Here is a 19,635-nt window from a genome sequence, read left to right as displayed (position 1 = left end):
AAGCAAGCATAAGGAAGGAAATAATAAGGGGCAGAAATCAATGAAACTGAAAATAGAAGACAAAACAGAAAATCCATGAAACAAAAGCTGGCTCCTTGAAAAGATCAGTACAATGGATAAACTTCTAGCAAAAGTGTGATGAGTTCAAGGAATTAGGGGCCAACCCGGAAAAAGACATGACTGTGAGATGGCAAAATCCACTTTCTTTGGGTGGCACTCTGACAGGCTGCATTGGAGGGGACATCCTCACAGCGGGAGATTCTGGACAAGGGGCCCAGGAGGGGAACAGGGCATGGGCACCTCTGGAGGACAAGGGCTCTGCAGAGGGGATTTATGTGTCCACATGATGTCACTCAGCAGTCTGGTGGGCAGCCGGCAGCTTGAGGTCTTTTATAGCCCCTGAGTTTGTTTACCAAAGGTTAGCAGATGGTGAGTGTAATTTCACAGGGTATGAAAAGCAGGAAGTCTCTAAATGGCTAAAAATATGCTTATTTGGGCTGTATTTTAAGCACCTCATGTGTAAGAATTTTAGTTTAGTGCCGGGAGACTTTGAACTAATGTCCCCAGCTTGCTGTGAAGAAAACAATATAGGGGCCAATATACAGGGCCACCTTTAATCCATTTATGTAACTAAGACTGACAAAGAAAAGGAGAGAAGACACAAATACTCAGTTTCAGGAAGTAAACAGGGCATATTACTATAGACCCTCCAGACTTCAAAAAGATAACAAAGGAATAACATGAACAACTCCACACACATTAATTCAACAACTTAGATGAGATGGACTAATTCTTCGAAAACACAAATGCCCTATAGTGATTAATGAAATTGAATTTGTAATTTTAAAACTCACAAAACAGAAATATTCAGGCTGAGATGATTTCACTATTGAATTATATCAAATATTGTAAAAAGAACACAATTCTATACAACCTCTTTGAGAAAATAGAAGAGGGAACGCTTCTCAAGTCATTTTAGGAAGCTGACATTTATTATTACCTAACTTATTATATGTTTTTGTTTATTTAAAAATTTTAATGTTATATATTTAGCATATTAAAGATGTTTCATATACTACACATATTAATATAAGTATTATTAAATACATATTGTTATGTAATTACATATTACATAGCATAAAGGTATTTAAAATTTTATTTACATATACTTATATTTATTATTACACTGACACCAAAAACCAGATGACAGTATTGAAACAAAACCAACTACAGAACAATATCTCTGAGTACTTAATAAAATACTAGCAAATAGAATTCACTAATATTTATATTTATAAATACAACTATACACTATGACCAAGTGGGCTTTATTTCAGGGATGAAAGGCAAGTTCAATATTTCAAAATCAATGTCAGTATTAATAGGCTAATAAAGAAAAGTCAGATGATCATATCAATTGGTGCAGAAAAAGCATTTCACAAGAATCAACACCTGCTTGTGATCAAACTCTCAAAAAAAAAAACAAAACCACAAGAACAGAGAGGAACTTCCTCAACTTGATAAAGACCATTTAAAAAATTCTACAGCTAACCTTATACTTAACGATGAAAGACTACTTTCCCCCTAAGATCAGGAACACAGAAAGGATGTTGGCTCTCACCACTATTTTTCAATACCACACAGGAAGTTCCAGCCAATGCAATAAGACATGAAAGGGAAACAAAGGCACACAGATTGAAAAGGAAGAAATAAAACTGTTCATATTGATGGATGATATGACTGTATACAATGAAAATTCAAGGAATCTCAAAAAGCAAAACAAAACCAAAAAATCTACAACCCATAAGTGAATTCATCAAGGTCAAGATTACAGAATATAAAAATCAACTGTATTTCTAACACTAATAACAAACATGGGCATCAAAATTAAAAATATAATGCCACTCACAATCACTCAAAAAATATATTTAGGGGGCACCTAGGTGGTTCACTCGGTGAAGCCTCTGCCTTCGGCTTGGGTCATGGTCCTGGGATCAAGTCCCTGTGTGGGGGTCCCTGCTCAGCTGGGAGCCTGCTTCTCCTTCTCCCTTTGTCCCTTCCCCCTGCTTGTGCTCTCACTCACTCTCTCCCTCTCTCTCAAATAAATAAAATCTTCAAAAAAAATTTACTTAGGTGTCAGTCTAACAAAACACATAAAGGACGTCTATGCTAATAAGTACACAATGCTGATGGGGAAAAAAAAAAAAGAAAATCTAAATAAGGGGAGAGATATACTGTGTTCCTGGATTAGAAGACTGGACATAGTAAAGATGTCAATTCTCCCCAAACTGACACATGTTTATAAAGTTTCTGTAACAATTCTGGCAAGGCTTTTTGGTATAGACAAGCTTAACGTTTATATGGAAAGACAAAAGAACTAGAATAGCTGAGGAATCGCTTTACCTGATTTGAAGACTTATGATGTAGCTATAGTAATCCTGTCTGTCTGATATCGACACTTGGAGATACATAATACATAGATCAATGGAACAGAACAAAGAACCCCAAGGTAGACCTATACTAACTCATCCAACAGATTTGAAAACTGCAAAAACAGGGGCACTTGAGTGGCTCAGCTGGTTAAGCATCTGCCTTCGGCTCAGGTCATGATCCCAGGGTCCTGGGATGGAGCCCTGCATCCATCTCCCTGCTCAGCGGGGAGTCTGCTTCTCCCTCTACCCTTCCCCTCTGTTTGTGATCTCTCTCTCACTCTCTCAAATAAATAAAATCTTAAAAAAAAAAAAAAACTGCAAAAACAATTCAATGCCAGAAAGCTAGCCTTCTCAACAAATGGTGCTGAAGCAACTGGACACCCATAAAGGGAAAAAAATGACACTATGACTTAAGTCTCATACCTTATGCAAAATTAACTCAATATAGATCACAGACTTAAAGGTAAAACATTATACTATAAAATTTGGGGGAAAATCTTTAGGATCTATGGAAAAGCAAAGAGTTCTTAGACTTGACTCCAAAAAACAAGCCAGAGAAAGAAAAACTGATAAATTGGACTTTATCAAAATTGAAAACTTTTCCTTTGTAGAAAATTTTGGGGGCACCTGGGTGGCACAGTCGGTTGGGCATCTGAGTCTTGGTTTTGGCTCAGGTCGTGATCTTGGGGTCATGAGATCAAGCTCATCAGGCTCCGTGCTTGTCGCAGCCTGAGATTCTCTCTCCCTCTCCCTCGGTACCTCCTGCTTGTGCACTCGTGCACACTCTCTCTCTCAAATAAATAAATAAATCTTAAAAAAAAAAAAGAAAATTTTGTTAGGAGAATGAAAAGATAAGCTACAGAGTGGAAGAAAAGACTGAAAAATATATATCCAACAAAGGACTAGCATCTAGATTATACACATTTAAAAAAAAACCTCTCAAAACTCCACAATATAAACTCAAACAATCCAACTGGAAAACGGTCGTGACATGGAGAGACATTTGCAGAAAAAGATAGGCAAATGGCAAGTAAGCATGTGAAAATATGTTTAACATCATTAACCAATAATCAGGGAAATGCAAATTAAAACTGTAATGAGGTATTACTATACAACTACCCAGAATGGCTCGAATAAAAAATAGTGACAACACCAAATGATGGCAAGGATGCTCAGAAATCATATCACCCACACACTGCTGGTAGAAATGTACTTTTGGAAATTAGTTCAGTTTCTTAAAAAACTAAACATGCAACTACCATATGACTCAGCAATTGTACTCCTAGGCATTTATCCCAGAAAATTAAGATTTATGTTCACACAAAACTCTGTACACCAACATTTATAGTAGTTTTATTCACAATAGCCCCAAACTGGAAACAACCCAGATGCTCTTCAACAGGTGAACAAACTCTAGTACACTCATACCAAGGAATCCCATCGAGCAGGAAAAAGGAATGAACCTGTTGGTGTATGCAGTAATCTGGAGGAATCTCCAGAGAAAGAGTCAATCCCAAAAGATTATGTGATGCATGATTCCATTTAAGAACATTGTTGAAGTGACAAGATTATAGAAACAGAGAACAGATTAGTAGTTGCCAGGGCCTACAGAGCGGGTGGGGGCAGGAAGGAAGAGTGTGTGCCTATAAAAGGGCAGTAGGAGAGATCTTTGCGGTGACAGAAATATTTTATTTCTGCAGCTGTGGCAAATCAATATCCCGGAGGTGGTGTCTTATGAGCGTTTTGCATGATGTTACCATTGGGGAAAACAGGGAAAGGGTACATGAGAGCTCTGTATTTTTTCCTAAAACTGTATGTGAATCTATAATTATCTCAAAATAAAGAGCTCTATGAAAAATAAAAGAATAGGTGATAATATCAAACAATGGCTGTAAGTTTACTATGCACAATCCTAAACTGGAAGAATGACCAAAGGATGCGCTTCAAGAAGGCAATGGGGCAGAAGGAAGGAGGGCAGGTAAGAAGCCAAGCTGTCCAGTGTGCTATTTTTGTGTGGAGAGATCTGTGTTTGGCTAACAGAGATAAAACCAAGCACCACAATGGGTAATGAATTATTCCTTGTAGGTGAGAAGAATCCAACTGTATGAGGAGTTGCAGTTGATACCCCTCCTATTTCTGAGGAGATTTAGAATTCACACACCTCCTTGTAGCTGAGCGCAAGATGGGGGTCCCATGCCCTCATCTTCAACCCAGGGGTCAGGAGTACAGCCTGATGTTCTCTCTTCAGAGAGGGAGTATTGGAGGTTTGCTGGCGTCTCTGTGGGTACGGTAGCATTTACATTGATTTTACTAATTTATTTTGCTTTTATAATCTGCAGGGTTTTACTTTCTTTTTCTCTTTCCTTGCTTGAAGTTGAATGACATATACATGAAATATAGAGTATATATTTTACATGTCAAGTGTAGAGTGCTTCACAGCTACGAAAGGGTTTAACAGGAGCAGGTAAAGAGCCATATTACTGAGTAATTAAGGAAGGAGAACTGCCCAGTTAGGTTGTGTAAAAAGATAACCTAAATGTGAACTAGTTAAATAATTATGTCTACTTAAATCAGATTTGATGTGGATTTATGGCAATGGGTGTTAATTTTAAGGCTCAAAATCACAAAGAGGTTTTTCTGCATCCAACCTATGATAATTACATTCACCTGATGAGGGTTTCTTCAGCATGAATTAAGCTTGAAGGTGGGGGAAAGACCATATCCCAAACCAGAAAATCTGAAACGAATATATGCTACTAATGTGCTTTTAATTTTTCACGAGAAATTTAAATGAGATAATAGGAAAGGTATCAACTAAACAGAAATGAATTTCTATTTAAAAGTCAACCATTCAGGCAAAGATGGATACATTGACCATGGGGTGGAGATCCAGAAATAAGCCTACATATTTATGACTGAGCAGGTATCACAAATGCCTGGGAGAAAAAAACAGACAATCTGAGAAGTGATACCTGGACATCTGGGTATCCGTATGGGGAATAAATGTGAAATTGGACCCCTGCCTGAAAACATCCACAGACACTGTTTTCAGGTAAATTAATGCAAATGTAAAAAAAAGGCAAAATTTTGAAAGACACTGAAGTTCATTCTTCATCTAAAGGGAGAGGGAAGTTCTTAAACAAGGTACAAGAAATGAAAGCCAAAGGGGAAAAAAACAGTCAACCATTCAGGAACACAGACGAAACACGGATCAGGAACAAATGGTCTCCAAGCCAAGTGACACAGCTAACACAGAGCCAAAGGAGTAAGTCTTCGGGAGAAACCTCCTGCATTTGGAACTTACTGACGTGTCTCGACACTCATTTCAAGGAGCCTCTACCACAAAGGACTGTGAGCTACAGGCACAATGACAACCAAGAGCTGACAGCACAGGGAACCACTGACCAGGAAACCAGCCAGAAAGGGACCCTCAACAGCACTGCACACTCGTTCAGCAATTGACTACCAATGATGACCTTGAATCTTCCAGGAAATTAAGTCACAGTGAGCAGACAAGATGGCCTTTGCCTTCCTAGCTCTCCCATGAACAATGGTTTGGCTTTTAAGATTTCCAGAGGTCAGAAAGGAGGCAAAGGTGGGTGGCCCTAACCACAGGATTCGGTCCATGTTTCACTTCCTGGCAGAAGAAATGTGTCATATGCTGGGACGGTGGGGTCATCTGAGAGGATTCTTTGGTCTCTGGCTTAGGGAACCAGCTGGTATGTGACACCAACAAGGGAGATAATACCGAAGGTTCTGAGGAGGAATCCATTTTATGGCAAAATAATGAGTGCAGATTCAGAGAGATTAAACTTAAAATACCTGTGAGCCAACATGGTGGAGATTTGGGGAAGCAGTCCTCCTAAGGGAGAGGCTGAATAAGACAGAGGCTGCAAAGTGTCCACTGGGTCCGAGCCCCAGCACCCCACGTGAATTCAGCCTCGCCTAAGGTGGCAGCAAAATCAGGTGGCTTAGATTTAAGAAGCAGGATGCCACAGATAAAAAGTACTGACGACCCTTACGAGAAGCTGGGCTGTGATGGGAAGAAGAGACGGGGTGTTCAGGGGGCTTGCAGAGTGTAAGGCAGTTAACAGGAGCAAAAGAAAGGATGGCTGGCGTTGCAAGTCTGAAAACTCGAGGGCTGAGGGCCAAAGTGGAAGGCAGGGATTAGTCTCAGACACGAAGAGAGACCTCCTTGCCTCTGAGACTACAAGACAAGGGTCAAGGATGAGCATGGAGGTAAGTAACTTCACAGGCTGGAGCAGGAAGGGGAGGAGATGCGGTTTCCTCAGCAGGGCATGTTCTCCTTCCCTGTCATCTACCGGACGTGAGAAAATGGGCTTGAACAGATTAGTGAATGTTTAAAACAGCAGGTGGAGACAAAGGGCAAGATGGCCAGGATAAGAGAGAGGATTGCTAAGTACTACTGAGTGTCCCTTGCAAGCAGACCATAAATCCATAGTGAACTTAATCTAAAGAGAGCTCTGTCTATACAGCAGCAGGCGAGGCAGGCTGGGAAGCCAGGGCTGGGAATTTGCAAAGCATGCACAGCTGAAGGACGAAGAAGAGGTGGAAGGAAGGGTCGATGTGTCCTCTCTGGAGAGGGAACAGCTCATCACCTGACAGAAGGGGCGGTGGCACCCAGGAGGCCGGAGCTCCAGTGAAGACCGGGTGGGAGTGCGCAGAATAGGGCATGTGAGCAGCCAGGGAAGGGAGCCCCTCGAGTGGGGGCAGAAGAGAAGGTGCCTAGAGATGAAGTTAGAAACCGGACACTAAGCTGCTGACTGAGCCCTCTGCAGGGATACGGCAGTCACCCCGGAGCAGTGAGGAGCCAGAGTGGAGAAAGAGACCCTACGCCAGGTGACCTTGTAGAATACGGAATAACCCGAAGGTCATCGAGTTACAGCAATGAGAAGGAGCCAGTAGAGTGCGGAAGAGAAGACGGCATGCACTTCAAAGAAAAAACGTTCTGGTACACTGGTGAGAGAGGAGGTAAGCTGCAAAAGCTTGGTGAAGTGTTGGCTTGGGGCGGGGAGGAGGTTTGGGCAACCAGAACACGTGATCTGCAGAGGGCAGGTAAAACACGGTGGGAAAGCCGAGAGAGCCTAACTCTGGCACTTTGCCGGTCTGTCTGAGCCGGAATTAAATGCCAGCAGAGAGGAACTGTGACATCATGGATTTCACATTTGCAGCACAGACTCCCCTGATTGCTCCAGGTCTGTGGCAGGATCTGCGATTTTGCTGCCCAGCTCATTGGGATCAAACCTCCTGTGGGCCAGGTGTGTGGACGCAAGTTAGGTAGCCGGTGAGTGAGCCTGGTCAGCCACCCAGCGTCGAAACTGCAAGTTCCTAGTTGTTTTCTACACAATATAATGACATATAAAAAAAGAAATAATTCTCCCAAAGTGGAAAACTGTCCAGAAAAGGAAGTCAGGAGCCAGCGCAGTACACAGAAACAAAGAAACCTAATAAAAACAATGACCCTTAAGCAGGAAACAAGTTTTGGATACTTTAAAGAGTAGAATGTTCCATTTGATTCTGATACGTGAGGATAAAATTATATAAGAAGGGTAAGTGGTTTGTGAAATGTTTCAGAGAACACGCCAGCTAGTGTAATTAAAAGACAGAAGTTGAATAGTTAATTTTTTTATTTGAGGATACATACACAAAATGTTGTCTTTCCGAATTGTGACTTTGAAGCAAACCTTAAATACTATAAGAGTATTTGCAATTCCATAGATTGTGAGATTACATAGAGAGATTACATAGATTTGCAATTTCATAGATTGCAGTTCCATAGATTGTGAGATTACATAGATACATATATAGAGATTACATAGATCTGCGGAAGGTCCCCGGCATTAGTTTGGGAGGTACAAGCTTTGGTGCCCACTACTCCGCACCCCAATGCAGTTCCATGCTGCATTCAGAGAAAGATTTTGACTCATATTAAATGTCCAATGCCTGTCTACAACATGCACTAGAGCAATGACATCCAGCGGGAATATTTATTCTGGGTCGCCACTGACCTGAGATTTTATGGAGATTTTTGTACAAGACAGAGAAGCAGAGTAAAAACCTGACTACCCTTGAGAATGTGATGCAAGGCAAATCTGAGTCCAAACTCTGGCTCTGTATCTCCCAGCTCCGGGACTTTAGGCAGAGCACCGAACCTCTCCGTTTCCTCACCCATAAGTGGGCTCCCGTGTTTACCTTACATTGTCATGAGGATCCGAGACACTGGGCACAAAGAACTCTGTGTACACTACTCTAACTTCACCCTTTATCTAGAGGTAAGAGAATTCAGCCTCGGTACACCAACAGTTTTTCAATGAGGAAAATTTCCTGGTATAACCATGGAAACAGAACAATAGGTTAATACCAGAAGAACCTTCAACTAGTACACACTCAGAAAGCTTGTTTAGTCATGCAATAGCTAGAAATAACACTGTTCTTGGGAAAATGTAATAGAGAAAATTAACTTTATTATTATATAATACATACCAGAGGAAATACTCTAACTCACAATGCTTTTATAGTTGTAAACATTTAAAGGAAATTGCATAATAACAAGACACTTTAATATCAATTTTACCAATAAAGTTTTACCAATGTCTCGACTTACAAATGTCTCTACAGAATTGAATATAAAAAGATAATCCAAAATATGGACTTCATTCTTATAAAGGTATAGTATCCTACGTTATGTACATATTTATGACAAAATTACTCAAGGTGCTAATATATGAAAAGTGGAAAAAGAGCAATGGGCACCAAATAGCGAACTTCTGTTTGCCCCCAAAGTATTATCATGGTTCCAGTGACTCTGAAGAGGAATGTTAGTCTTCAAAACACCAAGTATTTTTTTAGCACATTCACAAAGACAATAAGAACTAAGAACAAGTGCAAGTATATCATGTTTACAAAATGACAAGGGAAATTTCAATTTTTCTAAGAAGACAAGGAACTCTAGTGGGTGTGCGTATAGCCAAGGTGGATGGAGGCCCGTGCTTTCTCTACTACGGGGCTGCTTTCTCTGACTACTTCCTCACTGGAGGAGGAGGGGCGTGAAGGAACGTTTAAGTCCCTCATTTTCAGGAAGATCATTACCTGGAACAAACAGCTGAAACTGAATTGTCTCTTACATTTTTTGGAGACTGTGGTAGACGCTGTTGTAGTAGATGTTATCTGCCCAACAACTAATCCCCCAAGGAGCCAAAGTAACAGGTGAACGTGACCCCAAAACTGGAGACAGGCTTTGGTTATTTTATGCCAATTACGGTCACTTGGAGCCAGAGACTGTTTTAGAAATACATACCGGCTTAAGCTAAACAGTGCGTAGTGTTACCCTGGCCACATAATTCGTCCGGGGGCAGGCACTTGACCCAACGTGGTCCATCCGGATGGAGAGGAAGGACTTCTACTCCAAAAATGCAGGAAAGAATTCCTTTTGTCCATGGATGTAACAAGAAAGCACACTCAGATTGTAGAATAGTCATTTTAGGACTGAGGGGGATGAGGCTAACAGTGCCAGCTAGAGAAGAGACGTAGGAAGCATTTAGGTCCTTGCTGACACAGCTGAGCTTCTGAATCAGCAAACCCTGAAACCTCCTCATCTATAGTTACTTGAAAAAAACCTTTTTTCATATTACCTACGGCATTTTGAGTTGGGTTTTCTACCACTTGCAGTTGGAAGCATTCTACCTGATAAAATGACCAAAAGAGCTCATCACCTCTTACCTATTAAAAAGAAATTTTGTTAAGCATAATTTTAAAAATTCTTTTATTTTTTGGTCATTTAGAATCAATTTACAATCAGAAGTGAGCAGGGATTTAGAGTGAGGGGAGTTCATTCAACCACTATTTACTTGGTAACCACCAAATGCCAGGCATTTGTTTAGTTAGCACAGATTCAGATCAGCTGATACATCTGCCACCACAACAGGGTTCTGTCTGCCCCTAAGAGCCCCCTGGCTACTGAGCAGGGTGTGAGTCTCCCCCCGAAGTGCTCGATGGATACACCAAAGCGTGCCTTCAAAGCTCGTTCACCTCCACCGTTGACCAACTTCCACCTGATCAACATGTTCTCTCCTTAGGTTCATTCAACTGGGGGGCAGCATTCAAGCCCTGCAGCTCCAGAAAGCCAGGGAAATAACCTCCACAGCTCCCTGCTCCCATGCTCTGGGAACTGCTTCCAGATCCCAAGTCTCAGAAGGGAAATCGATTTCTTAAAAGACGCACTGTGTGACCTCTTTAGTTCAAACAATGGTGGTCTGTGGAAGAAGGTTGGTTGTTTTGGTTTTTTTTAAGATTTCATTTATTTGAGAGAGAGAAAGAGAACGAGCCAAGGGAAGGGCAGAGGGCGAGGAAGAAGCAGACTCCCCACTGGGCAGGGAGCCCGACACGGGCTCGATCCCAGGACCCTGAGATCATGACCTAAGCTGAAGGCTGACGCTTAACTGAGCCACCCAGGCGCCCTTGTGGAAGAGGTTTTAATTAGAGTTGCATTTATATTACACACAATGTAAACATTGTTTGACTTCTACCATAAAGAAAAGAAAACTAGGTCTTACAGTTGGGTTTTCTATTAACCTGGCCTTTTGTTTCATATTCTGTACCTGAGAAGAAAAACACTACCTCTCAAATGGAATCAAATCAAAGGTGCTTTCAAGCAGTCCCTGAAGGCTGTGTCTAGGAGCCATTCACAGCACCAGGGACAGAAAGTCACCTCAGCAGTCCCTTGCTTTTAAAGAACTTATGGTCTCATCTTGAAAGAAAAATTTTCTTTGTCACCATTGAGATTTGACCAAATTATAAAACAGATATGCAAAGTCTCCAGGGTGCTTGACTGGCTCAGTCAGTAGAGCATGCAGCTCTTCATCTTGGGGTTGTGGGTTCGAGGCCCACATTGAGTGTGGAGATTTAGTTAAAAATAAATCTTAAAAAAAAAAAATATGCAAAGTCCGCACAGGCAGTGCAAAGATGCAGTATTTATTGTATGAGGGCTCCTGTAATAACAGGCATAAGCAAATGAACAAAAGAAACAGTATAATAATAACATACAATAATATTTTAAATTATAACACAGGAGAAAGAGATGCTTCGCTTTAAAGTTTCCAATTTTTTCTACATGATTAAAAATTCATGAAAAATTACAAACCTCCCTCTAAAATACATCCTCTCGTTCATAATTTATTAGCACTTTATGAATAGTGCATCCTACCCCATATCTAAATATTGTTAGCTGCTTTTAAGACTTAAATGCCAAAGACACAGCACATAAGAGAAATAGAAAGAATCCAAAGACTGACATAACTAAGTATTGTCATACAAGGGTTTAGCATTCTGAGTAGGTAGGAACGCCCTTGGCTATGGCCGAGCCATGAAGCATTCTTTTTTTTTTTTTTTTTTTAAGATTTTATTTATTTATTTGACAGAGAGAGACACAGCGAGAGAGGGAACACAAGCAGGAGGAGTGAGAGAGGGAGAAGCAGGCTTCCCGCCGAGCAGGAAGCCCGATGTGGGGCTCGATCCCAGAACTCTGGGATCATGACCTGAGCCGAAGGCAGACGCTTAACGACTGAGCCACCCAGCCGCCCCGCCACGAAGCATTCTTTCTCCAGGTATCACAGCCATCATTATCAGGGATGTATTGCTATTGTCAAATCTCTCAACATAAACTTATTTTGGTTTGGAAAGCTTACAGAGGGATTGCAAAGGAAGAAAATTTGTAGTTATACAGTGCTTATTTGATTTATGTGTTACAGTGCTATGGTATGCCATTCTTTACGTTTGCCTTACTTTATCCTTCCTTTAAATAACAGTACCTTGCATGTCATTTTAGCTATTCTATTCACAGCTACAGAGAAGCAAAAAAATTATTCTTCATACATACAGAACTTAGTCCATTATCAAGATCATACTGACAGAGAAAGCAGTGACAGACACGCATCGCAGAACACAGGGGATTCAAAGGTTTTCCCTCAGACTATTTCCACTGGCATGTGTCCTAATGGAGTTCTCAGAAATGGGAAAAAAAAAATCCATTCCAACAGTCTAATCAATCTCTAGAGGATGGTTTATGAGAAGAAATTCAAGAAACATCAGCTTTCTTCTCATTCCAAAGAAATATTCAGAGCAAAGAACATAAACACACTAGCCTGGTTATATATGATAAAAGTAACCAGTTTAGTACTGACCCTTGCCAAAGAATCCTGTTACGGATAATTCCATACAAAGGGCCCAAAGTGCAAGATACTTTTCACAAAATGTGGGTGACGTGGCCCTTAACCGAAGAGATATTACCATTATTATTGTTAGAAGTAAAGTTCACATTTATGCTTACACGGAATCATTTTTCAAGGAGCACAAGAAGCTCTGGAAATACCATTTACTTAAGTCATTATGATATTCCTACGAAGCTGTGGCATTTGTTACCAATAGTCTGAGTCCCCAAATAAATTATACCTAAACCCCTTCTGACGTACCCCTGCCAGAAACCACCGAGCTCATCCCTGCCCGGGGAGTTCGCTTCTGTTGCTGCACATGAGCTAGAGATGCAGCTCATCAGCAGCTGCACGGCTACCAGCCGCAAGAGGCAAAATCTAGCACAACTGCTCACGTCCCTGTGCTGAAGAACCTTGGGATGCTGGGTCTTCTTGCCTTATAATCCACTAAACTGGCCGCAACTTCACCTTCTCTTGCCTCTTGTAGGGTAAACAGTAACTTGAACTATGTTAAGGGGTCAGTTTAAAAGACAGAAACCAACTGGATCCAGGAGATAGGATGATGAAGAAATAAAAATGGGTTTTAACTTTCTTTTAGGCAAATGGGTACATGGGACAAATAGAAGGTTGGGGAGTAGGTGTGGGTAATTAGTTGGGTTTGGGACGCATTGTGTTAGGACACCGCAGGCAATCCAAATGGAATAGTTAGGTAGGGAGCTGAATATAAGATATTAAGCCTGAGTGAATGATATGACTGGAAATAAAGATTTAGGAGCAAGACATTCACAGGCAAGGACTGATATGCTTTATAGTTTGAATGGCTGTGAAAAATTATCACAGACTTTTGCTTCTCTAAAGAACAATATTTTCAAAGGTCTATGCCCTGGACCAAACAGCACCTGCCTGACCTGGGAGCTGATCAGGTGTGGAACCTCCATCCACCACACATCTACTGAATCAGAACCTGTGTGTTCACACACCAGAGGACTCAGGGGCCCATTAGTTTGAGACCCACTGGTGTAGTGTTCCCCAAACTCTGGTTCTTAAAATGTTCACCCATTTTCAGCAAATGAGAAAAAGAAAAATACAAACATTAAACATAATAAATACATTCAATTTAGAGAAATGTCCTTTATCCCGATGTTATATGCTTCCTTTGTGGACCTTGTTTACATGCCCTGTCTTTTATGAAATTAAGGTAATGGTTATCTTGGTGATTTCTCTAATAGTAAGTTATTTTATACTTTCTTGGTACCACATCACTTGAGCGATGTTATTTCCTTTGCCTAAAATATCCTCCTTACTCTACCTCACCTATTAAGCCCCAATTTCTCCATGAGTCATATTCTAACTACCAAAGCCTATGTATTAGTTTCTTAGGGCCGCCATAACAAAATACCACAGACTGGATGGCTTAAAACTAGAGAAATTTATTGTCTAACAGTTCTAGAGGCTGGAAGTCTGAAATCAGGTGTCTGGAGGGCCATGCTTTCCCAGAAGGCTCTAGGAAAGGATCCTTCCTTGCCTCTTCCTAGCTTCTGGTGGTGGCCAGCCATCCTTGGTGATCCTTGGCTTGTAGATGTTACCACTCTGATCTCAGCCTGCATCTTTGTATCCCATTCTCTCTCCATATGTCTATGCCCAAATTTCTCTCATCTTACAAGAATACCAGTCACTGGATTAGGGCCTACCCTAATCCAACAGGACCTCATCTTAACCTCATTATTTTATGCCTATTTCCAAATAAGGTCACATTCACAGATACCTGGGGTTAGTACCTGAACATATCTTTTGGGGGATACAATTCAACCCACAACAGTCAATAATGATATATTTTTAAAAGAAAATCTCTTGATAATTCTCCAAATTATGTGGTAAATACTATAATACTGTGCTTTCAAAATAAAGCACAAAATAAAAACATTAAGACTATTTTGTAATAAAAATCAGCACAAGACCCATCATTTGTGTTCCTGTTTCACAAACTGTGTTCACTGTAGAAAGCATAAGCTCCAAAGTGCAGAGATTTATCTTAGATTCTTCCCCAGTGGTAGACTGCTTTAGTCCTTACTTTTTAAATTTTTTTCCTAGCACTTTTGGCACCACTTATACTTTTTAGCTCCTTTCTGACCACCATTGCTTGGTACTACCTACTCAACTTGTTAATTCTGTCTCACAAGTCTTGGTGTCAGGAATTACTTAGGGCCAATTTCTGACCTCTCAAGTCTTAGATGGCTGGAGTTCCTCAGGAAGTTCTAAGCCATACTAATTGGCCAAGGCTTTAAGAATGCTGTGAATCTGACAATATTTGGGAAACACTGTTTCAGTTCAGAGATATTCAGATCCAGCGTTTCAATCTGAAACCTAAGATTTCAATTTTGTATTACAATATTATATACAGTATTCAGTATTATATACAGTATGTGGTTATACAGTTTCAAGGCAGCAAAATGTTGACTACTACTCAGTCTATGGGAGGTGAAATATTGCCTTAATATGCTAAAAAACAGGTAGATATAGCTCATTAATGGTACTTTGTAAGCACTGGCTCTTTATTTTTCATCCTATCCCTGTCGAGCTACAGAGCCTCCTTTTCTGGAAGAGAAAATGACCGTGGAGCACAAAGGAATTTAAAGGTTAGGGACACATTCCTTTGTCAGCTATCTAAGAGGCAAATGATTGTTTTACTTTTGGGGGGAACAGTGCTGTGCAAATATGGTCAATGATAAATGAAGGTGACAGCTTAGGACTTTTGGTTGATTCTTATTTTAGGTTCGAAATTTCAACTGCCATATTTGCTGTTTCTAAAACTAATTTTCTATTCCATTAGTTTCCTCTAATTACCTCTATTAGAGGAAAAGATGAAATTGCAAGTAAAAAAGTAAAAACATATTTGGGAGGTATCATGACATAAGAATACTGTTGGTTAAAGCCTTTTGATCATTATTTAATCAGTTAATCTGTGGTACTCAAAAGTTCAATTAACTGTGTCTAAAGTGAAGTAGAGATATGTGGTATTTTGTCAAGGTTATTTCATATAAGACAAATGAAAAAGCTTTATCTTCCCAAACTCTTCCAGTCCTTTCTTACTAATTCATAATCCCCACTTGGGTTTTCTTATTTAGACTTTCCACCCCTCCCTAATGCTCCTTATCCAGGTTAAAGGAAAAAAGTGTGGGGTAAGGAGCTTGAAAATAAAGTACAGCCAAAAATTGCTAGAAAATGGATTTTCTTTACAAAATCTCTGACTGTGGTTCTCTACAGGGAGAACCAGATCACATGGATGCACAGGACCATGTGCAGCTCTGACAACACAAAAAACGCTATCGACTTCCTGGAGGATTTCCTAAGCCTTCTAGGAATAGATGTAAGGCCCCAAGTGGCACCAAGAACAGGGCAAGCACAAGTCACAGGAGGGGCTGAAGGTGAAGCCAATGCACTGTGACCTCACCCCTCTTAGAAGAAAGGTGGAAACCTTCCAAAGGCCCTCTCTGCCTCCCCCTCCCCCATGACCCACTGTTTAGGCTCCATTTTTGGAGCTCCATTTCTCTCCGACGCTGTCTGGCCCTGGGCATCTGCTGTTCCTCCATGCTGGCTGGTTACTACCTCCTCGGCTCCCCAGCGTGGGTCAGGTTTCCTTCTAACATCCCTTCCTAGAGCACACTCCTTCAGAACTCCTGCCCGGAGTTTTAAGCTACTCATTCGTTAGTGTCGTGACGGCATTAACTCTGCATCCCCCACTAGACTGCATGCTCCGAGACCAGAACCACGCCTGTTGTGTTGCCTGCAGTGTGGACAGCGCCTCCTAGTACCCTGCCGGCTCCATCATGCCATTCCACGTCTATTTGTTGACCGAGCAGCAAGCAGGCCAGCACAAGTGATCTGAGTTCAGGTACATACTTTTGAACTTGAACCTCTCCCTGGGATTGTAAAACTCCCAAAGTCTTAATCTGAGAATGCACACATCTGAACAAGTGATTAGAGACTGGTAAACATCTCTTCAAGCCTGATGCAAAGGAGACGTGCAGGATATTATTTATTTTTACCACGCAGGGCTAAAACAAAACAAAACAAAAACACAGTATATGAATTGGGAAGGCTTTCGATTACTCAAAAATTGTTTGTGGAGACCCCTCCAGGGGTGGCTGTTTTAGGGGAAGCAAAGATTAAACAGATAGGGCTCTGCTTCCAGGGTGTTTATGGTTTTAAAAAGGCACATTGATAAATAGTCGTAATGCAACCCAAAAAGGACTAAAAGCCCGAGAGACCGAGAAACAGAAATAAATGAGGCGAGAGGTCTCCGAAGGAAGGCATGGATTAGCCTATCGATTACTTCTCATTGCAATCCCAGGGCAAAGAAAGGAATTCCAAACCAGGAAAGGTCAAGCTGGAATATTCGAGGAACACACTGAAATGCAGGCGTCGCCCTAAGTCCCTCACATCCCTCGCTGGGGACAATATCGCAGAGCAAAGTCTTAAACTGGCTTCCCAAACCCTGAGCTATCGAAACCGGACTAAGGAAGGGAAAACCCCAAGGATGCGAGCGCGGAGGAAACTTGAAAACGCAGGTCACGTAAACGCTGCACACAGCCCGGCCCCCGCGCCCCCGGCCCCCGCGCCCCGGCCGGCCTCGTACCGTAGGTTTCGGACATGGCCGTCTGCGACATCTTGGGAGCGGCACCGCCTCTCGCCCGGCCACCGGCTGCAGCTCGGGCCGGGCCGGCGGGAGGGAAGGGCTGGGGTCGTCCTCCGCGTCTCGGTGCGAACGGCGTGGGGCAGGAAACCAGAGGAGGGAGGGGCCCGCGGTCCCCACGGCAACCGCCCGCCACCCCGCGGCTGCGGCCCTGCCGGACTGCCGGCTCCGCGCAGGCGCACGGCCTCCGCCCCCCGCCGGGCCCGGACGGGGGCGGGGAGGAGGAGGAGGAGGAGGAGGAAAGGGGGCGCGAGGCCCGGCCCCCGCCGTGGTCGCGCGTGCGCAGGCAGCCTGCGGCGGGCGCTAGGCGCGGGGGGGCCGGGCGGGGGGCGGGGGGCTCCGGGCGCGGGAAGGCGGGGGAGGGACTCGGCGCACGGGGAGGGCGGGGCGCGGGCCGCGGGGTGCGGCTGGCTAAGGTCGGCTCGCAGGGGTGGGAGGGGCCTGCGACCTGTAGGCTTGGGGGTGACCGAGTGTTGGGGACACCGGGGTCTAGCTCTCGGATAGAGGTGGTCCTGCCCGGCTGGCCCTCCTCAGTAAAAACTTCGTCGTCGTCGTCCTGAGCCCCTCTCAGGCGGGAAAGGACTTCCTCCCATAAAGACTAGCTTTATGATCAATCTGGGAACGTGGTTAATGTGTAACTAGGAGGCAGTAGCCCCAGGTGTCCAGCTAGAGATCAGCCCTGTGGGCGGGGAGGCCGGCTTACCTGCCGTGCAACTGAGCTTTCACTCAAAGCTGCCAGGCCCTCTCCTGTAGGGCTAGGGCTGGTGTCTGGAGAAAACTCTCGGAAGCTTAAGGTGCGCTGGTGCTGGAGAATCCCCAGAAGACCGTAGACATTGGCCTCTCTGCAGCCCACTGTAGGGGAATCTAGCTTATAGGCAGGAAGCATCTCTTGATCCTCAACTACGGTTAGGAGTTGTTGGCTGGGTATTTTGATTTAAGGCACAAAACTGAATTCAGAAGCCCCTTCTGCTGGAAATGGCAGAGATAAACATTTATTAGGAAGAGAATTTTGGTTGGGAGTTTGCTCCGTCTGAACATGATCAGGGCCACATCGTATCTCGTAAGACCCAACTTTATTCAAAAGATATAGTAGAATACTAAACATATGCCTTGGCTAAGCTCCTAAGTAACTTGGACTGTGGGGAAATGCTAGTAAATACGTTTTTTTTTCCTAGTCCATTTGGCTCCATCCTCCACATAAATTGGCATCAGACTTCACTGAGGCCTTCCCCCCTTCCCCAGTGGCCATTTGGCTTTACATTTTATTCTTTCTGATCCTAATAGCACATAAATATATCCTTGCTTCTAAATGAGAGAGAAGGCCCCATGCTGAAATATTGTGAGAACTATAATTTCCTAGAATTATTTTGTATATGCTTCTTGTTCAACGGCTGAGATACTTTGTTGCTTTCTTCTTTGGTTTTCTGCATGTTAGTTTTAATTTATACTACTGAGTATAGCAGGCTAATCTGATTCAAATGATTTCAGAAGAAAGACAGGGATCCCATTCTTTGGATCTAAGTTTTCTTCCTGCCAGAAGTTTCTGTGGGTAAGAAAGGAGTCACTGCATTACGGTGATTGCTTGGGTTATTAACAGAAACTGGACCTCAAGGTCTCTGAAACCTGGACAGAATGATAGAAATAAAAATTAAGCTGCTATTTCAAAACTGAGAACAGTTTTCTATTCTTAAGACCATGAAGACTTAGATAGACCTTTGGGGAAAACTCTTTGTTTTGGAAAAACTACCCAAAGAAGTAATTTAGTTTGCAAATAAAAAGCCAGGTATCAACTGGAAAAGGAAATACTTGAGCTGAGATTTGAAGGAGCTAAGTTTTTTGAATAATAATATGAAAGATCCTTTGCATCCTAGTTACTTTGGATCTTTGAGAGAAAATAAATTTATCCTAAAAACTTCAGAGACCACTTTGATTCTGAGGTGCTGTTGATTGTGTGAAAGGAAAACTTACTGCAAAATTAGTGTTTTCTCCAGTTATTGGCTCCTTTCTCTTTAGGGGAGGTGTGTGATAGAGTAAATAGGTTTCCATAAGCCTAAGCACATTGGAGATCTGTCTACAGGAAATGAAGGGAGAAGAATTTCTTCCAAAATAGATCCACTCCTCCTACCCACGCCTCCTTAGGTTGGTGGGTCCTGCAAGTTGCTGATACTTCCCTTCTTGCTCTCCCGCAGTGCTTCACATTTAGTGACAAATTAGGAACCTCAGGGGGCTGCCAGCCTCACAAGGGTTCCTGTTCCCCAGGACTGGCAGAGGACCACATGGGGTG

General features: G+C 42.5%; 1 protein-coding gene across 3 annotated transcripts in view; it reads right to left on the bottom strand.

Moving 5' to 3' along the window:
- RAB4A (RAB4A, member RAS oncogene family) overlaps window positions 1-17,534 on the bottom strand; it is a 46,885-nt gene extending 29,351 nt beyond the window's left edge. Inside the window, exon 1 of one of the 3 annotated variants that reach the window (XM_035008409.1) lies at window positions 17,295-17,534. In XM_035008409.1, the coding sequence (XP_034864300.1) occupies window positions 17,295-17,325 (31 nt within the window). In that variant the 5' untranslated portion in view covers window positions 17,326-17,534. The remainder of the gene's footprint in view (window positions 1-17,294) is intronic. The other 2 variants (XM_035008408.1, XM_035008410.1) reach the window with 2 other exon arrangements.
- Window positions 17,535-19,635: the final 2,101 nt, after the last annotated feature.

The sequence above is a fragment of the Mirounga leonina genome, unplaced genomic scaffold (genome assembly GCF_011800145.1).
Source record: "Mirounga leonina isolate KUSES-001 unplaced genomic scaffold, KU_Mleo_1.0 Mir_152, whole genome shotgun sequence".
In the NCBI taxonomy this organism is placed as follows: domain Eukaryota; kingdom Metazoa; phylum Chordata; class Mammalia; order Carnivora; family Phocidae; genus Mirounga; species Mirounga leonina.
The sequence above is the reverse complement of the archived record's forward strand: the minus strand, read 5'-3'. Positions and strand labels throughout refer to the sequence as shown.